This window comes from Theropithecus gelada, chromosome 9 (genome assembly GCF_003255815.1).
Source record: "Theropithecus gelada isolate Dixy chromosome 9, Tgel_1.0, whole genome shotgun sequence".
NCBI lineage: Eukaryota > Metazoa > Chordata > Mammalia > Primates > Cercopithecidae > Theropithecus > Theropithecus gelada.
Window position 1 is genome coordinate 100912817 of NC_037677.1, and position 23871 is coordinate 100936687.

The 23871-nt window shown below is 43.6% G+C and overlaps 1 protein-coding gene across 2 annotated transcripts; it reads left to right on the forward strand.

Annotated features, from left to right (window-relative positions):
• Nucleotides 1-208: 208 nt before the first annotated feature.
• Nucleotides 209-23653, forward strand: GSTO2 (glutathione S-transferase omega 2). 2 transcript variants are annotated; one of them, XM_025396843.1, is made up of 6 exons: nt 209-269; nt 547-655; nt 3214-3436; nt 4744-4845; nt 21794-21900; nt 23363-23653. In XM_025396843.1, the coding sequence occupies exons 1-6, from the start codon at nt 236-238 to the stop codon at nt 23517-23519; spliced, it is 732 nt and encodes a 243-aa protein (XP_025252628.1). In that variant the 5' UTR covers nt 209-235; the 3' UTR covers nt 23520-23653. The 2 variants fall into 2 exon arrangements, with proteins under 2 accessions (XP_025252628.1, XP_025252629.1); XM_025396844.1 differs by lacking the exon at nt 4744-4845 and having other exon boundaries at nt 227-269.
• The last annotated feature ends 218 nt before the right edge of the window (nt 23654-23871 follow it).

A 23871-nucleotide genomic window follows, 5' to 3' on the forward strand; every position in this document is an offset into this window, starting at 1 on the left:
CCAGCTCCTACTCTCGGGCTTCCAAATCTGGAGCGATGTCTCCCCAGGTTAAATTATCCTAGCTGCTGCTCCAGATCGCTTTCCCTGTGCCCCGCCGGAGCCCAGTAGTTCAAAAATTAAATTTGGGGCAAGAGGTGCGCTCCAGAGCGCAGCTGCTTCTGGACCCTGCGGCAGCGGTGGGGAGCCACAGGGCGGCGACCGTGAGCTCCGGGAGCTGCGCAAACAGCTGGAGACCATGTCTGAGGATGCGACCAGGACCCTGGGGAAAGGTGAGTGCTCTCCATGGGGTCCGCGAGCTGGGGGCGCCGCGTGACAGAAAATGATGGCTTCGGTGGAACTGCCTGGCCTTGGCCTGCAGACCAGCGGGGCAGGAAGGGACTTGGAGGGCTCTCCTGAAGAAAAGCCACGTGCAGCACTGTCCTCTCTGGGACTTGGGAGTTGGAGCTCCCACAGCCATCCTGGGATCCGGGCAAGTGAGCGAGCTCCCTCCTCACTGGGCTGACTAAGCCTCTCCTTTCCCTGTCCCCCTCCATCGCTGCTCTGCAGGAAGCCAGCCCCCAGGGCCAGTCCCGGAGGGGCTGATCCGCATCTACAGCATGAGGTTCTGCCCCTATTCTCACAGGACCCGCCTCGTCCTCAAGGCCAAAGACATCAGGTGAGAAGCGGAAACCCAGAGCCCCCGAGCAAACCCAGTGCCTCACAGGAGCCCGGGAATGTTTAGCATCTGGGGCATCTGCTCAGATTTTAGAAGGGGCTCCCTGTCCTTTTTCTCCGGAGGCAAAGTCAACAAGTAATTAGCAAACGGCGGGCATTTTTTTAGCGGGCCCTACTGAAATGCGGAGCCCTTTTCCGAGTCCTGTAACTTCTAGGCCAGCGCAGAGGAATCTGAATGAGGGGGCTGGTGAATTGGTTCCCTCCCAGAATGTTTAAGGGCGCAGCCAAGGCTACTGAGGCCTCTCCTGACTGCTCCACAGAGGTAGTTCCCCCACCACACCCCAGGCATCTTGGGTCACCTCTGTTTCCTTTCGTTATTGAACTTACTGCGTCCAGCATTTTCTTATTTGTTCATCCATCTCCCCTCCCCAGTCCCCTTCACCCATGTGAGTTCTCCAGGGTAGGAACTCTGTCTCTTTTATTCATGAGCTAGGAGACAGCCTGTCACATAGTGGGTGCTCAAAAAGTATCTGTTAAATGAATGAACAAATCTTTCCAAACAATGAAATAAAAGGAATTGCTATCAAGAGGTGTCTGGAAGTTTTCAAGACACCTTGAAAACTTGAGAAATGGGTATAGATTCTTCCAGAAGGAAGTTTGCAAGACCAGCTCCTACAGGTCTGGATCTGGAGGGCAGAGCAGCTTTGCTGGGATGTGGACTGCATAATACAGCTGGCCTCCAAGCTAGAGTGTTGAGAATGTGTCACTCCAGGTTCCTGACTCTTGTCTCGGAGAGTCCATCACAAGGGGGTGACTTCAGAGTTTCAGACTCATGTCAGAGAGATACAAAGACTAATATAGAGATATTTTAAATAAAATTATGTAAATCCACCTTGTTGAGTATATAGGGCCTCTATTTCCAGATTCTTCCCTTTTGCTCATATTAAGTTGACCTTAAGGTTACCTGTTTTTTGAGGAAAATAACAACAACAGGATGTTTGCCCATTTGGTGATAAATTATCAGCCTAGGAGCTGATGTATTTTCTTAGGGCAGGGTTTCTCAACCTTGGCACTGTTGACAATTTGGACCAGATAATTCTTTGTTGGAGAGGTGGGATAGGAGCTGTCCTATCCATCGCTGGATGTTTAGCAGTATCCGTGGTCTCTACCCATTCAGTGGTCTCTACCCATGACAGTAGAGTCCCCCTTCCCTATCCTCTATCTTCAGTTGTGACAGCAAAACAATGTCTGCAGACATTGTGATATGTCCCTTGGGAAGGAGGCCAAAAATCACCTCTAGTTGAGACTCACTGCTTTAGGTTTTTTAGGTCTTTCTATGTGGCCTATGCTGGTCGCAAACTCTTGGGCTCAAGCAATCTTCCCATCCTGGCCTACCAAAGTGCTGAGATGACAGGCGTGAGGCACCTCATCCAGCCTCTGCTGTAGGTTTTAAGACAATCTCCTAGACTAAGCAACGAATGTTCCCATTTGTTTCCTTTCATCTTTTTAAACATATGTTCATGCTTCTGGCAACTTTATAGTTATCTAAATAATAATTGTATTATTATGTGAACATTAAATAATAGTATTATTTGAACATCTAATAATTAGAAGAAGAATTAAAAAGTTATTGCATGCTTACGTGCCAGGCACTGTCCTAAACACTTTACACATATTCACTTACCTGATCACCACAGTACCAAGAGATGGGTGTAATTCTTAGCCCCATTTTATAATTAAGGACACTGAGCACAGAGAGGTTAGGAATTCGGTTAAGGTCCCAAGCTAGACTGTTCATGCCAAAACTCATGCTCTTAATTGTTAACATTTACCATATTCTGTTGTGACCTGTTAATATCAGATTTGTATTTTCAAGCTGTAAAATGTACTAAATTCTCTCATGCCATGGTTAAGTGTGTGAACTCTTGAGTCTGTCTGTCTGTCTGTGATCTTGGCTCCACTACTTCTTTTTTTTTTTTTTGAGATGGAGTCTCTCTTGCCCAGGCTGGAGTGCAGGGGTGTGATCTCAGCTCACTGCAACCTCCACCTCCCAGGTTCAAGTGATTCTCCTGCCTCAGTCTCCTGAGTAGCTGGGGTTACAGGCACCTGCCACCACGCCCGGCTAATTTTTTGTATTTTTTAGTAGAGATGGGGTTTCGCCATGTTGGCCAGGCTGGTCTTGAACTCCTGACCTCAGATGATCTGCCTGCCCCAGTCTCCCAAAGTGCTGGGATTACAGGCATGAGGCCCCGTGCCCGGCTGGCTCTACTACTTCTTAGTGGGTGGCATTGTGTGTGAGATTCAACCTCCTTGAGCCTTCTTTCCTATGAGGTGAGCTTACTTCATGGGGAATTATGAGGAACAACTGAGATAAGACATAGAAAACATCCAACACATCTCACTGCCGGAAGGAAGATGATGATGTTATATATTTTATACAAAACTTAAACCTTAGAAAACTAATAGCAAATTTTAACTTTTAAACTGATTGCTTCTGCTTTCAAGAAGAGTGCCTGCCTGCAGATGCCTCTCATTTTTGTTTTCCTTTTGCTTTTTAAGACATGAAGTTGTCAACATTAACCTGAGAAACAAGCCTGAATGGTACTATACAAAGCACCCTTTTGGCCACATTCCTGTCCTGGAGACCAGCCAATGTCAACTGATCTATGAATCTGTGATCGCTTGTGAGTACCTGGATGATGCTTATCCAGGAAGGAAGCTATTTCCACACGACCCATATGAACGAGCTCGCCAAAAGATGTTGTTGGAGCTATTTTGTAAGGTATATTCAATTTAAAAAGCCACTCACACTCTATTTTACTTTGCATGTCTTTCCCAAACCTCAACCCATTTTAAAGCCAAATCATTGGTGAAACTGATTTGTTTTGATACCATGTGATCCTCAGGAGATTAGCTAGCATGGAATTAGGGTAGAGCATGGCCACTGATATTAAAGTTAAAGGCTTAACTGCTAGGTGCTTCTCCATTTCAACTGGCAGGCTCAGGAGGTATGGTTATGACATGGCAATGACCATGTGACTTGAAGCAGGAATATTGAAAGAACTGAAAACTGGTGATCCTTAAAGGGACAATTTCCCCGACTTCAGGTAAAAAGTAATGGAGTGTGACGATTACGCATAGAAGGTGATGCTCTTCTTTTTTTTTTTTTTTTTTTTTGAGACAGGGTCTCGCTCTCTCTGTCACCCAGGCTAGAATGCAGTGGCATGATCTTGGCTCGCTGCCACCTTTGCCTCCTGGGTTCAAGCAATTCTGCTGCCTTAGCCTCCTGAGTAGCTGGGATTACAGGCGCATGCCATCACACCCAGCTAATTTTTGTATTTTTAGTAGAGATGGGGTTTCACCATATTGGCCAGGCTAGTCTTGAACTCCTGACCTCGAGTAATCTGCCTGCCTCGGCCTCCCAAAGTGCTAGGATTACAGACATGAGCCACTGTGCCTGGCCAGTGATGCTCTTTAGAGGCATAAGAGTGCCTGCTGCCCAGGAAATGTGAAGAATAGATAAATGGTGGCAGATTTGATAATGAAAGAAAAAAGAATGGAGAAACTTTAAGATGATGTCTTTGAAAAGGAATTTTTAAAAAACTTCAGTGAGATTAACAGCTGACATATATCAAGCACTTATGATGTGCCAGGCACTGTCCTAATTACTTTGTAGGAGCTAACTCATTTAATCCAACTGCCCTTTGAAGTGGGTACTGCTATTGTATCCATTTTTCAGATGGGAACACTGAGGCTTAGAGAGGTTGAGTGTCCCACCTAAGAATGTATAGCATGGAAGCAGCTGATCAAGTAAGGAGCACTGGAGAAAGCCTCCTAAAGCACCCTGTTTTCCCAGAGTGCTGTGAGAAGCAGATTCCTACTTCTCATTAGGAATCTGGGATATGTCCGGGATATGACATTATCCTGGAACCACAGACATAACCTAGTGCCCCTCACAGGGAGCTGGGGGTCGGATGTGGGTGTTGCCCTGTTAGGCTGGAGTTATAAAGCTTTGCTGCCTTTTCAAGCAGAGCAGGAACTGGAAGTTTCTGCAGACTTCTCCACTGAGAACCTGTGTCCTCTGATTAGGTCCCACATTTGACCAAGGAGTGCCTGGTAGCATTGAGATGTGGGAGAGAATGCACTGATCTGAAGGCAGCCCTGCGTCAGGAATTCTGCAACCTGGAAGAGGTACAAAAAGGGGTCCCTCTCCTGGTCAGCTACAATGGAGGAAGCCAGGCAGGGTTGCTAACCTGGTCACTCTGACACCGGCCTTCACAGGCTTATTCTTTGTGCCTTTGATAAGTCAGACTTCTGATCATCTGATTACATGTTTGCCCTCCTCTAACGTGCTCTGGAATTATTCTGGAAAATCTGATGAGGAGTTGGGGAGGACATGCCATGAATTACTTCCTTTCCCAGAGTCACCCCATCTTCCTGAGTATCTCTGCATGGCTTCTGTAGCTTCTGCCAATGAGGTCAAGGTCTGTAAAGGTTAGGGATTGTGTTTGGCTGCTGGAGTCTAACTACTGTAAATTCATGTTGTAAGGGTTTACTGTCTCATGTAACATTCTCTCACATATTATAACGGCTTATTGTCACATATACGGTGGCTCGCACCTGTGATCCCAGCACTTGGGGAGGCTGAAGCGGGAGGATCACTTGAGCCCCAGGAGTTTAAGACCAGCCTAGGCAACATAGCAAGACCCCTACTCTACAAAAATAATTTTAAAAATTAACCAGGCATAACAATGCATAGCTGTAGTCCCAGCTACTTAGGAGGCTGAGGCAGGAGGATAGCTTGAGTCTGGGAGGTCAAGGCTGCAGTCAGCCATGATTGCACCACTGCACTCTAGCCTGGGTGACAGAGTAAGTAAGACTGACTCAAAAAAAAAAAAAAAAAAAAAAAAAGCCACAGCTAGGCAATTCAGGCCTATTTTGATGGCTTCTTTATGACATTATCAGGAACTGAAGCTCTTTCTCTTTATGGGCTCTGTCATCCTTAGCACAACTTAGTACAAGGCTATCATCCTCAAAATAACAAAATAGCTGCTGTCACTGCAGCCATCACATCCAAGTTCCAGGCTCTGAAAAGCAGAATATAAAGAAAAAAATGGCAAATGGCCATGCCCCTTTTAAAGGCTTTAAATCCTACCAGAAATTCTACCCAATGGCTATTTACATTTCATTGGCCAGAACTTAGTTGCAGGGTCATGACTATCTTAGGGAAAGCTGGGAAATATAGTCTTTTAGCTGGGTTACCCTGAATAAAATCAGGGATCTGTAATTAAGGAAGAAGGGGAAAATGGGTGCAGTGGCAGGAGCACTCTTTGCCAGTAGATCCTTCATTAACCCGGCAGTAATGGAACTACTTATCCCATACTTCTAGAATAATCTGGAAGGCAGTTCTTTTACTCCCATTGTTTCTTTTGTTCCAGAAACTAATAAATTCACCTTATGGGTGGGTGGTTCCTCTACTGGCAGCCAGAGAATACGATTTTTTTCCCCTTAAGGGAAGACTGGTTATTAATACTCTTCTATTTGACCTTTATCAAGTGGAAACAGATTAAATGTATTGATATTTCCAGTTGCCTATCTCAGATTTGTACAGTTAAGTTATGGATGACGAATGGTCGTGTGTAGGAAATGTCAGTCTTTTGTCCTGAGGTCACCAACTGTGGCCTTGACCCCAAGAAGGCCGTATGATGTGGTGGAAAGAGTCTTGGATCTTAGGCTTGGCTTTACTAAATTCCAGAACCTTGGGCAATGTTCTGTACCTCTCTGGGCCTTGGTTTTCCGGTGTGCAAAATGAGGGATTATTTTGAAATGTGCGTTCCTCAGAGCCTCTGGGTTCTGCAGTGGGTTCTCCACTCAACTTCCCAGCGAGTGGAGGCCTGGTAGATGGTTCCAGACACTGCTTCACTCAGGTCAGCACTGCCTTTAACCACCATGTTCAACCTCAAGTCTAAGAAGACGGCATTTGGGGAGAAAGGAGAACTGCTGCTTTAAAAAAGAAGTTCAAAAAATCTTGTGACTAGAGAATTTATAGTCTTTATTTCAAAGATCAGCTGAATGGACCCCATCATGCCTGGTTACCTTCTCACAGATAAACAAATACTGGACCAGGGAAAGGAGCTGGGGGAAAAAAACCCTTTGAATTCAAAGATACAGTAATTGAAACATTTTCATCCGTTTCCCTCCTACCTCCATTTGGATGATGGGTGAACTTTTTAAATTATAGATTGCTAGATGAAAGTATAGGGTTATGATGGAGATGCAGTTCTTCAGTTGGGGGTCTTTCCCAGGGCAAGTGAACCAGTATTTTGTGCCGTGAATCATGCTGCAGATACTTTGCATACATCATCTCATTGAATCTTGCCAACAACCTTCTCAGTTACAAATGGTACTAGTCCTGTTTTGCAAATTGGAGTGGCCTCTTTGTAAAGGCTCAGAACTATGTACTAGGAATAAAGAATATTAAAGACCTTCAAGGGGCTCAAAGCCTGGATGGGGAGATAGGCTGTTAAGCCCATTTAAAACCTGGGTGTGTTGAGTGCTAGGCTGGAGACATGCATACGAGAAGGCTGGTCTGTGGGGGTAGATAATGCCTCTGTTGACTCTTAGGATGAATTAGAGGCACAAGGGCGAGAGCCTGGTGTGTTTGGCAAACAGTAACCAGTGAGGGGTTGCCAGCGAGGGAGTGATTGATAAGAGGCGAATGTGGAGGGTGGACCAGAGTCAGACGCTGGAAAGGCCTTTTCCACTGTGCCTGGGGATTTGTACTTTATTTCAGAGTTGATGGCGAGTAATTGAAGCCTGTCAAGCAGGAGAGTGGTATACTCCTTCATGCTTTTAAGAGTATTTAGCCCATCACTTGCACCCAGGATGGGGAGGTTGCCGTGAGCCAGGACTGCGCCACTGCACTCCAGCCTGGGCAACAGAGTGAGACTCTGTTTCAAAAAAAAAAAAAAAGGAAGAAAGAAAAGAAAAAGTATTCAGCTCAGCTGAGCACAGTGGCTCAAGCCCATAATCCCAGCACTTTGAGAAGCCAAGGTGGGAGGATCACTTGAGCCCAGAAGTTTGAGACCACGCTGGTCAATGTGGCGAAACTCTATCTCTTTAAAAATACAAAATGTTAGCTTGGCATGGTGGCTTATCCCTGTAGTGCTATGTACTTGGGAGGCTGAGGTGAGAGGATCACCGGAGCCTAGGAGGTTGAAGCTACAGTGAGCTATAATTTCACCACCGGACTCCAGCCTGGACAACACAGTGAAACCCTATCTCAAAAAAAAAAAAAAAAAAGAAGAAGATGTTCAGCCCAGCAAGAGTATAGAGGATGGATTAGAGTGGCCAAGAGCAAGGACTGGGAAGGGACAAAGAGGGCCCCACTAAAGAGGGTTGGAGAGGGAGGTTTAATTAGAGAGATTTTGAGAGACTAAGATGAGATGAAATCTGAGGAAGGAGTAGGAGTTACCGAGGATGGTTTCCAAGTTTGTGGCTGGTAAATGTGATGCTTTTCACTAAGAGTTTGAGGGAGGACACATTTTGTCAAATTTGAGGTGTTGATGGGATATTCATATGTGGGCAGAGCTTAGAAGAGCAACGTATGGTCTCTACTGGACCTTTGGAATGGTTTTATGGGCTAGGAGCTTTAACCAGAGAGTTTAGGAATGTCATCAGCGGTGTGGTGATAAATGTTTAACAATCAATTTTCTCTTAAAAGAGAAAGAAAAAGAAAAAGCACTGATTTATAGCATTTGCTGATTTGGGTGGTGTAAATACTTCCGCCAAGGCTAATTTTGAGCTACCAATGTGCTATCTCTAAACTCAAGAGCTGGCAAAAGATGTGGGCAGCTCCAGCATGTCATTGAATAAGAAATTTCACTTTATCTTCAATAACTGAGCCCCAGAAACACCATTGTTAACCAGCCTCTGTATAGGTAGCTTTCACTAACCAGCCTTGGTGTAGGTAGCTTTCACTGATGCTATTTAAGGAACACCGGGTATTCCACATTGTTCTAACAGGTTTGAATGTGGTTTTGTCCCATAGACTGTTAGCAATAATTGTAACTATGGCTGGGCGTGGTGGCTCACACTCGTAATCCAGGCACTTTGGGAGGCCAAGGAGGGAGGATCACTCGAGGCCAGGAGTTCAAGACCAGCCTGGGCAACACAGTGAGACCATGTCTTTACTAAAAATAAAAAAATTAACTAGTCATGGTGGCGTGTGTCTGTAGTCCCAGCTTCTCTAGAGGCTGAGGCGGGAGCATCTCTTGAACCCAGGAGTTTGAGCTTGCAGTGAGCTATGATCATGCCACTGCACTCCAGCCTGGGTGACACAGCAAGACCCTGTCTCGAAAACAAACAAACAAACAAAGAATTATAACTACAATGTAGGAAATATTGAAATCTGAAAACATGACCAATGAACTTGAATTATGTGATCTGTTCCTTTAAATGCCAATATATTTATTCTAGGAGAGTCTAGTGAAATTGAAATTTGTCAGAATAATTTTAATGGAGATGATCCCCTGATTTATGCAACTCTTTCACATGATTTTGCAAAGTCAGGATTTTTTGTGAGCTAAAAATATTTTAAATACTCATTGTCTTTCTGAGTGATAAGCAAGCCAAGATTTCATGTATAATCTTCTGCTATGTTATCCTCAAACAAAAGGCCAGTTCACCTTTTGTGGCCTTAAACTCTGACACTTTCTTCTTTTGAAATAACTGCCTTGTCTAACTTTCGAAGTTTTTTTGTTTGTTTGTTTGTTTGTTTTTGCTTGTTTTTTGTTCGTTCGTTTGTTTGTTTTTAAAATCTGGTTTCAGGTGGGTTCAGTGGCTCATGTCTGTAATCCCAGCACTTTGGGAGGCCTAAGCGGGCAGATCATTTGAGCCCAGGAGTCCGAGACAAGACTTGACAACATGGCAAAACTTCGTCTCTACAAAAAATACAAAAATTAGCTGGATGTGGTGATGCACACCTGTGGTCCCTGCTACTTGGGAGGCTGAGGTCGGAGGATCACTTGAGTCCAGGAGGTCAAGGCTGCTGTGAGCTTTGATCATGCCACTGCACTCCAGCCTGGGTGAGAGTGAGACTCTGTCTCAAAAAAAAAAAAATTAAGTTCCATCAAAATCAAATATTTATTATGCTTGTTATATAACCGCATTTTTCTCTATTATCTTTTACAATTCTTTGAGATATATTACTGCCACTTTTATTATCAAACTAGCAGCGTGCTCACTGGCTTTCCTGTTCTGAACATTGGCATGAGTTTTAAAACTACGACACTTGTCTTGCTGTACTTTATGTCTTCACGCAGATTTTCTAGCCTTTACTGAATCATTAATCTAAGCAGCACACATTTTTTAGTTGTATTCTTTTTCAGGTATTCACTTTCCCATTTCTGAATGGGACTTGAGCCAGGCTTCATTTGATCTTTGTGGATTTGAATGTGGCAGGACCTCTTGGTGTCACTTTTCATCTGTGCCTTCCAAAAATATTTTCATTATGGAAATAGTCAAATCAAGTTCAAGTGCAGTGAAAAGTAGGATTTGGTCATGTTTCCTTGAGGCTTTGGAGTTTTGCTTTAAATCTAGAAAGTGTTCGTGGCTTATGAATTGGTTCTGCACGCTGACTATTGCTTAGTCCTTTCTTCATCATCATCAGAGCTCCATAAAGGAGAGCAGGGAGAGGACAACATAAATAATGCTGAAATAGCACTGAGGGATGAGACCTGGCCCAGCAACTGAAGCCTTTGTCTGCCGGCGGCCACAAGGCACTTTATGATTTTGCTTCTTGTCATCCAACCACCTGCCTTGGGGTGCTTCACTTTGCATTTCCATGCAGAGTTTCCCGCATTGCCAAATTTGATTGCATGCCTTATGTGTAGCAGTTTGCATGAGGCGGAATTTGCATAAATTATGTGTGTATCACCCAGGAGCTTCTATAGTTAAGTACTTTATTGATTCTAAATGTCACCCATAATCTTATTTTTTTAATTACTTTATTTTCTTTTCCTCTTTTAGAGATGGGGGTCTCTCTCTGTTGCCCAGGTTGGAGTGCAGTGGCACAGTCATGGCTCACTGTCGTCTTGAGCTCCTGGGCTCAAGCAATACTTCCACCTCAGCCTCCCGAGTAGCTGGGATTACAGGCTCAAGCCACCGAGCCAGCCTCCATTATCTTAATTATTGTTATAATTATTTTTTTGAGTCAGGGTCTCACTCTGTCACCCAGGCTGGAGTGCCGTGGCACAATCACGGCTCACTGCAGCCTCAACCTCCTGGGCTCAAGTGATTCTCTCACCTCAACCTCCCGAGTAGCTGGGATCACAGGTTCAGGCCACCATGCCCAACTGTTTTGTTTTTGTTTTTGTTTGTTTTAATTTTTTGTGGAGACGAGGTCTCACTGTGTTGCTGTCTTGAACTCCTAGGCTCAAGTGATCCTCCCACTTCAGCCTCCCAAAGGGCTTTGATCACAGGCATGAGTCACTGCACTTGGTAATCTTAATTTTTAGTCTGTCCTTTCTTCTCATCAAAAAAGACATTTATTCAAGTTAGATTATATTGTCTTGGTTTAGTTTTGTTTTTGCTCTTTCTTAATTTTTATTAATTTCCAGTGGCAAAATTATTTATATATTGTTTAATTGTTTCTCCTTCGATAGCACCAGGAAAGGAAGGCAAAAAAGTTTATACCTGGTTAATTCATCACTGAAAACAATTTTCTGTATCCTTTTATATATAGCAGACTACAGGCTAAATTTTTTATCATCTAAGTTAACATGTCTACAAACTAAATTCATTATTACTAGCTATTTTGAATAACAAAGTTGTTGAGATATAATTTGTATGCCACAAAATTCACCCTTTTCAAGTGTACAATTCACTGGCTTTTAGTATACTAAGAGAGTTGTGCAACTATCACCACTATTTAATTTCAGAGCGTTTTTTTATCATACCCCAGAGAAACTGCTCACTCGTAAGCTATCATTTTCCATTTCTTCTCAGTCCGCCTGGCCATACGTAGCCACTAATCTGCTTTCTGTCTCTATGGATTGACTTATTCTAGACACTTCATATAACTGGAATCATACAACGTGTAGCATTTCATGAGCTATTTTCACATACCATGAAGTTCTTAAGGTTCATCCTTCATTCTTTTTTATGGCTAAATAATATTCCATGTGTGAATACACACATTTTGTTTATCCACATCTGGGAAGGTTCCACTCTTGGAACCAATGTGGATAATGTTGTTGTGAACACTGTGCAGGTTTTTGCATGAACATACGTTGTGATTTCTCTTGGATTTGCTAGCTGATTTAGCATGTTTACTAACATGCCATTTTAGTTGTAACCACCTTTCTTTCACACTTGGGAATGGGTTATCCCTGACTCGGGATGCCTGGTTAAGTGTATTAGTGCTGTTGCTAGTTCAGTTACTTCATTCATCATCCAATTCTGACAGCTGCTTTCTAGATAAACTAATATTTGCTGTACTTCTTTCAATAGCCTTCTGATATACCCTTTCCCATCACATAAATAATAGAATAATAATTATTCTTATTATTTGAAAATTATTTTTACTCTTCTCCAATTATAAAGTAGTACTTGTTCATTAGAGAGAATTTGGAGAGTACAGGAAAACATAGAAACTAAGGGGAAAAAATATAATCCCACTACCAGAAACAACCACTGTTACAATCTTGGGGACTTTTTTGTTTTTGTTTTCTGCCCTTTTCTGTTTTGTATATTTTATGTAGTTGAAACTTGATTACTATTATGATGTAAATATTCCCTAGACCCCCTGCCATTTTATTTTGAGACAGGATTTTACTCTGTTGTCAGGCTGGAATGCAGGGTGCAATCATGGCTCACTGCAACGTCGAACTCCTGAGCTCAAGGGAGCCTCCCAACTCAGCCTCGTGAGTAGCCGGGACTATAGGCGTGTGCTACTATGCCTAGCTAGTTTTCTATTTAACTTTTGTAGAGACAGGGTCTCCCTCTGTTGCCCAGGCTGGTGTCAAACTCCTGGACTCAAGTGACCCACCTGTCTTGGCCTCCCAAATTGTTGGGATTACAGGTGTGAGCCACCACACCTGGCCAATTTTTATAAACTCTATAAATGCTTATTTACATGTATAAGAGTGTTTCTTAGAGCAGCAGCATTATTTGTGATGATGGCAAATTAGGAAACAATATTCATTAGATGGTGAGTGGTTAAGCAAATCATGTCTGTCTTGTGGAATTCTGTGGAACGGCTGAAAATGAATGAGGTAAATCTGTGTACTGACATTAAAAGATTGCCTAGAAATATTAAATGAATCACACAGTAATACAGCTGGTATGATCCCATTTTAGTAGAAGAAAACAAAACTGAACCATGCAAGTGTGCATATACATGTAAATAAATGGCTAGAAAAGTATCTAGAGAGAAACCCATCCACCTCCCAGTAGTGTCTCACACTGGGAAGGGGACTGATTAGAATTGGGGTGGGTAAGAAAAGTGGTTAAGGGCAGGGATGTGAAGGGAAGATTTTGCCTTTTACACTGTTTTCTGTGTTTGATTTTTTTTAAATGATGGGAATGTATTTTTGTATTAAATATGTAATCTTTAAAAGTAGAAAAAACACTTTTTTTTTTTTTTTGAGACGGATTCTTGCTCTGTCGCCCAGGCTGGAGTGCAGTGGTGCAATCTTGGCTCACTGCAAGCTCCACCTCCCGGGTTCACGCCATTCTCCTGCCTTAGCCTCCCAAGTAGCTGAGACTACAGGCGCCCACCACCACGCCCGGCTAATTTCTTTTTGAATTTTTAGTAGAGACTGGTTAGCCAGGATGGTCTCGATCTCCTGACCTCATGATCCTCCTACCTCGGCCTCCCAAAGTGCTGGGATTACAGGGATGAGCCACTGCGCCCGGCCGAAAACACTTTTAATGTCTGCATACTTTGCCATGTTTATAAACCATAAAGTTATTTATCCAGTACACTAATTAGGAGTGTTTAGATGGTTTTTAGTCCTTTGCCATTTTGAATGGTGCTACAGGGAATATCAGCTTCTTTGCCTAAGAAGCATTTTCTGTATTTTAGAATATGTTCTTAAGCTGGACTCTCAGGAATGGAATGACCAGATCAAAGGGTAGAATGAGCACGTTGGAGACTTGTGTTGTTTGCCCCTCACCAGCAGTATGTGAAAATGCTCTTTGCCTTATCTCCTTTTCACTGGGGGGAGAGTTCATTCAAAAAGATATTTGTTTGTTGAATAATATTTGCTGTGGAGATACACTGTAGCTCCTCATTGTTGACTTAATGCATATTTCTTTGATTGCCAGGGAAGTGGGAGGTTTTCCCTGAAGTATGTCATCTCTTGCTCCTGGTCTTGTAAAATTTGTCTGTTCAGTTCAGGGGCTTTGCCTATCTGGCCATCTGAATCTTACTAATTTTCCTTGTTGATTTGTAAAAGTTCCTTTTAAAGCGTTCCTTGTATAGAAAAGATATTTGGCTGGTTTTAAAACACATTTTTGTTTTCTTTTGACTTTTAGTTTGGCTTATATATTTTTGCATATGGAAGTACAGCATCTGAAAGTATTATGCTGTAAGGCTTTCCTGCTATGATTTCCTCCACTGTTTTATGTGTAGGAAGTCCTCTCCCCACTTCAGAGACTTGATAAATATTCATTTATATTTTCTTCCACCACCAATCACTTTACAGACATTTGACTGGTCAAGCATTACCCTCCTAGCTTTTCCCCCACACTATCTTACAAATATATTGTGATTTGTTTTAGTTTTTGTTTTTGAGACAGGGTCTCACTCTGTCACCCAGGCTGGAGTGCAGTGGCATGATCACGGCTCACTGCAGCCTCGACCTCCCGGGCTCAGGTGATCTTTCTACCTTAGCCTCCTGAGTGTCTAGGACTACAGGCACCACCATGCCTGGCTAGTTTTGTGTATTTTTTGTAGAGACGGGATTTCTCCGACCGTCCGAGACTGGTCTCGAACTTCTGGGTTCAAGCGATCCTTCCACCTTGGTCTCCCAAAGTAGTAGGATTAAAAGTGTGAACCACCACATCCAGCCCTACAAATACATTTTGAAGATAAGAATTAAGCTCATTAAAAGGATGCCAGCATAGAATTTTGAGTGGTCCTTTAATCCCCAAATTTTGACAAGTTGTATTCTGCACCTTCATGGAGAATCGAGGTCATAACTGATGGGCAGCAGGAGGAGCACGTTCTGTTGCAGGTCCTGCCTCTAAGTCTCCTTCCCAGAGGAGAAAATGGTCTTAAATATGCCCTAGATTTGTTCTACACCCTAGGTTTGTTTAACAGGGAACTGGTTCATCACATAGTTAGCTCAGCCTCAGCTATATCATTTTAGCAGGGATCTGAGATTTGAAATCTTAAGAAACTCCATTTATCTTTTATGAACTCAAAACATTTCTGCCCTGCAAAAGATTTGAATAGACATTTCTCAAAAGAAGACACACAAATGGCAAACGGACATATGAAAAGGTGCTCAGCATCATTGATCATCAGAGAAATGCAAATCAAAACTATAACGAGATATCATCTCACCCCAGTTAAAATGGCTTCTATTAAAAAGACAGGCAATGTGAAATGCTGTTGAGGATGTGGAGAAAAGGGAACCCTCATACACTGGGGCGGGAATGTAAATTAGTATAACCCCTATGGAGAACAGTTTGGAGGTTCCTCAAAACACTAAAAATTGAGCTACCATAGGATCCAGCAATCCCACTGCTGAGTACACACCCAAAAGAAAGGAAATCAGTGTATCAAAGAGATACCTGGACTCTTATGTTTGTTGCAGCACTGTTTACAATAGCTAAGATTTGAAAGCAACCTAAGTGTCCATGAATAGAGGAATGGATAAAGAAAATGTGGTACAGGTGGGGTGTGGTGGCTCACTCCTGTAATCACAGTACTTTGGCAGGCCGAGGCTAGCGGATCACTTGAGGTCAGGAGTTCGAGACCAGCTTGGCCAACATGGTGAAACCTCGTCTCTACTGAAAATACAAAAATAAGCTGGCATGGTGGTGCATGCCTGTAATCCCAGCTACTCAGGAGGCTTGAGGAGAATTGCTTGAACCTGGGAGGCAGAGGTTGCAGTGAGCTGAGATCACACCACTGCACTCCAGCTTGGGTGAAAGAGTGATACTCTGTCTCAAAGAAAACACAAAACAAAACAAAACAAAAAACAAAGAAAGAAAAAAAAAAAAAAGAAAACGCAGTGCATACACACAATGGAGTACTATTCGGCCATAAAAAGAATGAGATCCTGTCATTTGCAACAACATGGATGGAACTGGAGATCATGTTAAGTGAAACAAACCAGGCACAGAACGACAAACATCACATGTTCTCACTTACTTGTGGGATCTAAAAATCAAAACAATTGAACTCATGAACAGAGAGAGTAAAAGGATAGTTACCAGAGGCTAGGAAGGGTAGCATGAGCTGACAGGGAGGTGGGGATGGTTAATGGGTACAAAAAACACAGAAAGAATGAATAAGACCTACTCTCTGATAGCACCACATGGTGACTATAGTCGATAATAACTTAATTGCACATTTAAAAATAATTTAAAGAGTGTAATTGGATTGTTAGTAATTCAAAGGATAAATGCTTGGGGGAGTGGATACCCCATTCTCCATAATGTGCTTATTTCACACTGCATGCCTGGACCATGTATATATCATGTACCCCATAAATATATACACCTACTATGTGCCCACAAAAAATAAAAATATTAATAAAAGACTTCTGCCTTGGAGTTGAGTACTTTTCCGCTGCTTCTGGAAAAGGGCCAGTATTGCTGATGTACTGGCGTGTTGCTGTGTGTCTTTTCAGGGGCCGCAGAGGGTGGAGGATGGCTTCTGGTTTTTTGGGGGGCAGAGAGTAGGGGATGGCTTCTGCATTTTCAGAACGATTTTAATGAGGAAAAACTCTTCCTCCTCCAGCAAGTACAGCAGCCCCCACTGGGAGCCACCATACTGTTTCGGGATTGGGGGCCCAGGATTTCTTGGCAATGAAGGTGAGGTGGCCGCTTCAATGTTTGAAGCTCAATTATTGAGGCTGAACCAAAGAGTTGAAGACTGGCGCTCTCTCGAACGCCTGGTTTGGATTCTGGGATTCGCTTCTCTTAATGATCTTGCTTCTCTCGCAAAAACCTTGCAGATTTCTTCATCCTCCTGTTGAACGTTTTTTGGGGAGCCGTGGCCGACGCGCCTCGCACTGATGGCCACCAGGGGGAGCCCCATGCGCTTCCTCCTTCCCCTTGTGTTCCAGGGCGCACCTCAAAACGCTGACGTTCTCCTTCGTCCCTCTGGGGGCGCCCGAAGGGCCCTCGCAGAAGATGAGGTGCCTTTCCAGCCAGGCTTCTCGCGTGCAGGGCGTGGGAACAGTGCACCCCCGTCCTACCAAGTAGTGCCTTCCTCTTCATTTGCATTGCTCGCTCGTTACCCCTCATCGCGTCCCTAGTCTTATTTTTCAGTGAATTGGAGAACAGAAAATTTTAAAATAGATTTTTCTCACATTCCAGAAGGTCAAACACCTTTCTGCAAAATATCTACCATGCTAAAGGGGAAGTAATTTTACATGTCTGGGGAAGGTACCATGTTTGCATTAGAAAGGAGCTTTTCTATTGTACTAAAGACTCCCAACAAACCTCTTGAACTCTTAAGCCTGAATTGAAAATGTGTCAGTGTTTTCAAAAAATCTGAGGCCTGGAAGCTAGAGCCTCAGTTCCCTCGCCTGCCATTTGTAGAAGCCTTATAGGGGATATCTGGGGTCTTTGAAGAAAAACATTTTCTAAGAAGGCTATTTTGGTTTGCTTGCTCATACAAAAGACAGTGGTTCTGAAAGTGAGGAATGCCATTGTGAGGGAAGCTATTCAACATTAAGAATGGCCAATATCTTTTTTTTTTTTTTTTTTTTTTGTATTTTGAGATGGAGTCTTGCTGTGTTTGTTGCCCAGGCTGCAGTGCAGTGATGTGATCATAGCTCACTGCAGCCTCGAACTCCTGGGCACCACTACACCCGGCTAACTTTTTTATTTTTTGTAGACACAAGGTCTCACAATGTGCCCCGGGCTGGTCTCGAACTCCTGGCCTCAAGAGCTCCTTCCACGTTGACTTTCCAAAGCACTGGGATTACAGGCATAAGCCACAGTGCCCGACCACTGATATCTTTTTTTTTTTCTTTTTTTGAGACAGGGTCTCACTCTGTCACCCACGCTGGAGTGCAGTGGCATGATCACTGCTCACTTCAGCCTCTACCTCCCAAGCTCAGGTGGTCCTCCCACCTCAGCCTCCCAAGTAGCTGGGACTGCAGGCACACACCACAATGCTCAGTTAGGTTTTTTTTGTAGAGATGGGGTTTCACCATGTTGCCCAGGCTGGTCTCAAACTCCTGGGCTCAAGCAATCTGTCCACCTCAGCCTCCCAAAGTGCTGGGATTACAGGCATGAGCCACCATGCCTGGCTGTATCTTTAAATGTGATATATAATCTGGTGGGAGAACTCAACATAGAATTCTTTAAAAGGACAGATTGGATATTAACATAACTACTGCTAAATGGATCTAGATCTAACACCCATTTCTCATTCCATTTCTGATGATAAAACACTTAAGAAAGACAAGACATTGGAAGTTAAGACTGTCAGTTTATTTTGCCTCTGCCTCTATCCTAACATTTTTTCAGAGGAGTAAATGGAAGGGACTTGCTTTAAATTGAGTACAAGAAATAACTAGTTTAGTAAAGTTGCCTGATCCGCTTATCAGTGGAATAAACCAGGAAGGAGAGAATTCTGATAAGCTCTTTCATCATGACTGTGTTGGAATGTCTCATCCCTCTGTCACTTGCTTTGGTTTGAGCTTCTGATTCAGACAGCATGAAAGAGTGAGACTAAGAAGGAAATTCTTCTCACAGAGAAGCTCAGAGCCGAGCCAATCCTTGGCTGCAGAGAAGGAGGAGCTTTCAGAGTTTGCTGGTTCCAAGTTTTTTTCTGTTACATTTAAAGCTGGAATAGAAGGTCAAAAACCAGGAAGGAAAACAGTATCAAGATATCAAGTCATGGTATTCTTTTTCATTCTTACAGAAAAGAATTCACAAGAGACGAGGAAGCTTTTTTATTTTTATTTTGTTTTGTTTATTTATTTAAGATGGAGTCTCACCCTATTGCCCAGGCTGGTCTCAAACTCCTGGGCTCAAGTGATCTGCCTGCTTTGGCCTCCCAAATTGCTGTGATTACAGGCGTGAGTCACTGCACCTGGCCAGTTTTTGGTTTTTTTTTTTTGTAGACAGGGTCTTGCTCTGGAGTGCAGTGGTGTGCTCACAGCTTACTGCAGCCTTGACCTCCCAGCCTCAAGCGATCCTCCCACCTCAGCCTCCTTAGTAGCTAGGACTACAGGTGTCACCACCATGTTCAGCTGATTTTCATATTGTTTGTAGAGACGGAGTTTCACCATGTTTCTCAGGCTAGTCTCAAACTCCTTGGCTCAAGCAATTTGAGGAAGCTTTTCATTAGAGTCTAAAAACACATATTTGAAATTGAATGACATAAGGTTGACACTAGTCTGGGAATTAGGAAAATACGATTTGTGTGTTAGTTCTGGTGTGATCCAGAGAGCCCCTTAACCTCCTTGGAACTGGGTTTCCTCCTCTGCATAGCAAGGCTCCCCTGTGCTTCCCCGTGGGAGACAAGAATCACATCACTGGCATGTTTTCCTCTCCCCTTTGGCTGCCAGGAAACTCAAGAGTCAAATTCAAGGCTTTATTGAAGGAACTCTGCAGGACCCAGGACATGATATCTTGATACTGTTTTCCTTCCTGGTTTTTTACCTTCTGTTCCAGCTTTCATTTTCCCCAATTATAGCATTTTATTATTTTTCATATTTAGTATGTAGTGCACATTTTTACACTACACTTCTAATCCTTTGTGTAATGATCATGGTATAATGAGGAGGTCACACTTAGATGAGTTTCAGGGGCCTTTCCAGTCCCAATTTTCTAGGATTCTTAAGGGGAAAAAGTAATTTTAGTGTCTGGAAGGTTCCAGGTTTGCACAGAAGGGAACTCTCCTATCGAGAGTCCTGAAGACTTCAGCAAACCTCCCAGGAGGCCTGTCCAGGATGTTCTCCTCCGTCTGTAAAGGAGCGAGCACTTTGTGCTAGTTTAGGGAAAGATAGCTTTTCTGTTGGGATTTCAGACTTGCCCTGCTTGAAATTGGTGGGGAAATACCTGTCTGGGATGGGGCTCAATAATCTGCAGCTGTATTAGGAAATGCCAGTAGTTTTGATGTGGGTGGTTTCAAGATACATTTGGAAAATGTGAGGGAAATGTGTATGTGCATTTGCTGGGCGGGGGACTGTGCTATCCCTGCCCCGGGACCCTAATCCACGGCTTGATTCTGGTCCTTTTGCCCTCTGTCCCTCACCAGAACCCTGATATTTCCAGATGAAAGCAAGAGTATAGCTTATTTCCACAACTCACCTGGGCCCAGCAGTCAAGATCTGTAGCTCTAGGGAAGTATCAAGTTGATTATGAAGTATATAGGTCAAAATGAGTAGCTTGCTTGATTTAACCAGGTAATTCGTGCCATACTTTTCTCTCTGGGAAGACCTGTACCAACAGTCACCTCTGCTAAACACTTTTGCTTTTTTAAACTTGCAGGTACTTTTTTGGGGCCATCTTTGGCTACCTGTCTGTTGTGAGTTTGTTTTCTTTACAGTCCCTCTACCTGGGTTTAGTCTCATTTGGGAATGAGAAATTTTATTTTAATGCATTAAGTAATAGTGTTGAGTGGCCAACAAATGTGAAGTTTGAAAAGCTCAAATGAAAAAAAAGTGTGATAGAAACACAGCGTTGGGGGCCGGGTGCGGTGGCTCACACCTGTATTTCCAGCACTTTGGGAGGCCAAGACAGAAGGATCCCTTGAGCTCAGGAGTTTGAGACCCCTGCACAACATGGCAAGACCCCAAGACCCCATCTCTACCAAAAAAAAATATAAAAATCATCCAGGTATGATGGCCTGCACTTGTAATCCCAGCTACTTGGGGGGCTGAGGTGGGAGGATTGCTTGAGCCCGGGGGAGGTTGAGGCTGAAGTGAGCTGTGATTGATCTACTGGATTCCAGCCTAGGTGACAGACTCAGACCCTATCTCAAAAAAAAAAAAAAAAAAAAAAAAGAAGAAGAAGAAGAAGAAGAACACAAGGTTAGAATTTGAGAGGGCCTATTAAACAGGATTCTCTTTCCTGCCTTAGTTTTGAATTAATTGAGAAGATAAAATAATAAGGCATGGAGATTACAGCATCCCCTTTCTTTTTTTCTTTTTTCCTTTTTCTTTTTTTTTTTTGCTCTTGTTGCCCAGGCTGGAGGGCAATGGCACGATCTTGGTTCACCACAACCTCTGCCTTGCGGGTTCAAGCAATTCTCCTGCCTCAGCCTCGCGAGTAGCTGGGGTTACAGGCATGCGCCACCACGCCTGGCTAATTTTGTATTTTGAATAGAGACGGGGTTTCTCCCTGTTGGTCAGGCTGGTCTCAAACTTCCCACCTCAGGTAATCCACCCGCCTCGGCCTCCCAAAGTGCTGGGAATACAGGCATGAGCCACCAGGCCCGACAGAATCCCCTTTCTTATTGATAAAGCAGATCTTGGAGAATGGGAGATCCTGAGTGGGGTTCCTAATAATAGACTTCAACATCATGCTGAGGCTCCCCTTGTTCTCAAGTAATGGGCAGTGCTGGCCTGAGGTGGATCCTCCTCTGTCCAGGGCTCAGCTTATCCTTGGAAGGCTTAGCACATGGAGGAGCTGTTCCAGGCTAAGAGGAAGGGGCTGGGCTACTCTGTGGGGGTGGTTCTTCCAGTTTCTCCAATCAGATGAGCCTCACTGTCACTCTAGTGTTGAAAGGAAGGAAGAGACAAGGTGGCCAGGAGTGTGACCCTAAAAGAGGCAGAGGAAACCTCAGAGAAAGGGAAGAAGCATTCTGCTAACCAGAGGGAGAAGGATAGAGGCCTCAGTTCTCCCTCTCTGGGAATTAATTTGAGATTTGCATTTAGTGTCTATAAACATGTCAGGAGATATATAAAGTTATTTGCTTTTGTTTTGTTTCCATTTTTAGATTCTTGAGTATCAGAACACCACCTTCTTTGGTGGAACCTGTACATCCATGATTGATTACCTCCTCTGGCCCTGGTTTGAGCGGCTGGATGTGTATGGGATAGCGGAGTAAGACATTTGACCTTGTGTTGGTAAATTCCCAGAGTCACACTGAGTAACACTGCTTAAGATGGTCTGTGTGCCCCCTGTAGACATGTTTCAGAATGTCTGTGAAGCGAATCAGGTTTCTAAACCCCAGTGTGTGCTTCCTTGTTAAAAACACATGTGCTTTTCCACTGCTAACTCAGACTCACACTTTGCCCGCATTTCTGCAGATAAAACCCCTAGTCCAGGAGCCTCCCACAGACTTCAGAACCTGCTGTCCTCACCAGCGCCCCCACATGGCTGGTCTGAGAGCTGGTGGAGAGTCACAGTCACAGTGCCCAATGCTTCCACCTAGTCCTGCCGGGTCCCCAGTGGACACCATATACCTTAGTCACGTCTCATTGCCGGACAAATCTTCCCCCAGATAGTAATAACCTTATAAAAAAGATCTGTGTAGTAATATATGCTTGGTTTTGGAACATACAAACAAAATGGCAATGAACACTATGGAAGTATGGAAGTGCAGGGACGTTAAAGGTGAAGAAATAGCTGTGTAGGCTCCTGGGCAGAACAGTGAGTGCTCTGTTACTTCAAAGCTCGGAGAAGCTGGACATGTGCAGACGCCCACCCTAATCCAAACCACTCTCATGGTGGGTGCTGGACATTTCTGGCACTTGGAAATCCGGCCCTGCTGAAGCAGAACTGTGTTTGCACCTTCATAACCCGTGGGCTGGAGCCCACCCAGGCACTGTCTCCTGCACTTCCGACTTCAGCTCTCTTTGAAGGAGCTTAGATACGACATATCAGGATATTTAAAACTCAGTCTCAAACATAAAATTTACAAAAGGCGGTATCCTCTGAAGACAGAGCATGGAATCACAGGTTAGGAAACCTCACTTCTAGTCCTGGATTTCCCACAACCCACTCGTATTATCTTCAGCTTGTCGCTTTATAAACCCCAGAACTAAATGTCCTGGTGGATCCTTGAAAGAGCCCTGTCAACTCCATGATTTCAAGGTTTCATTATTGTTTTATTCATTTTAAGCATGTTTTGGAAATTATTTGTCTTTATTTTTTTCTATCCTCTAAAGTAAAATCTGAGAATGACCCAATAATGTTTGTTTCAGAGGGTTGTCTTTTTGTTGGCAAACAGTGAAGCACATGTAAGTTTCTCAAGCTTTAAAAAAATATATATATTAAAAAACAAAAAAAACCCAATGACGCACAGACATGTTATTTTCCCAGAGCCATCAGTCCAAAGTATTTCACTGTATTATTAGAAGCAACAACAACTTCTACACATTTGACTTTTCCAAAAATGAGATTTTCCTCCAGTAAGTTATCATTCTCACTTGATAGTAAGATAACTGAGATAATTCCCCAAATAAACCCATTTTTCATATCTTGCAAATCTAAAAAGCAATGTGCATCCCCTTTCCTGATGCCTCCCCCTGTGCTGTGCTGACGCTTTTTTCCTGTCTTGCAGCTGTGTGAGCCACACGCCAGCCCTGCGGCTCTGGATATCAGCCATGAAGTGGGACCCCACAGTCTGTGCTCTTCTCACAGATAAGAGCATTTTCCAGGGCTTCTTGAATCTCTATTTTCAGAACAACCCTAATGCCTTTGACTTTGGGCTGTACTGAGCCTCACCGTCCACCCCTTCACCGTCCAGAATTCCCCAGCTTGTTGGGAGTTTACATCACGGATTGTCTTGGGAATCAATCTGTCTCACTTTCTTTTCTTTGAAGTTCCCAATAAAATGCAAACAGGAAATGTATTCTTCCAATAATCATTTATCTGACTCCTCTAACCCACAGCTGCCGCTGCTGCTGCTTTTTTATTTTTATTTTTTGAGACAAGATCTTGCTTTGTTACCTAGGCTGGAGTGCAGTGGGGCAGTCACGGCTCACTGCAGCCTCGAACTCCTGGGCTCAGTTGATTCTCCCGCCTCAGCCTCCTGAGAAGCTAGGACTACAGGTACGCGTCACCATGCCC

Excerpts from the sequence above, each read along its gene's own strand:
- GSTO2 (XM_025396843.1), top strand. The coding sequence starts at position 236 with ATGTCTGAGGATGCGACCAGGACCCTGGGGAAAG. Across the intron at positions 3,437-4,743 it reads TGTTGGAGCTATTTTGTAAG|GTCCCACATTTGACCAAGGA; the intron begins GTATATTCAATT and ends TCCTCTGATTAG. Across the intron at positions 21,901-23,362 it reads GATGTGTATGGGATAGCGGA|CTGTGTGAGCCACACGCCAG; the intron begins GTAAGACATTTG and ends CCTGTCTTGCAG.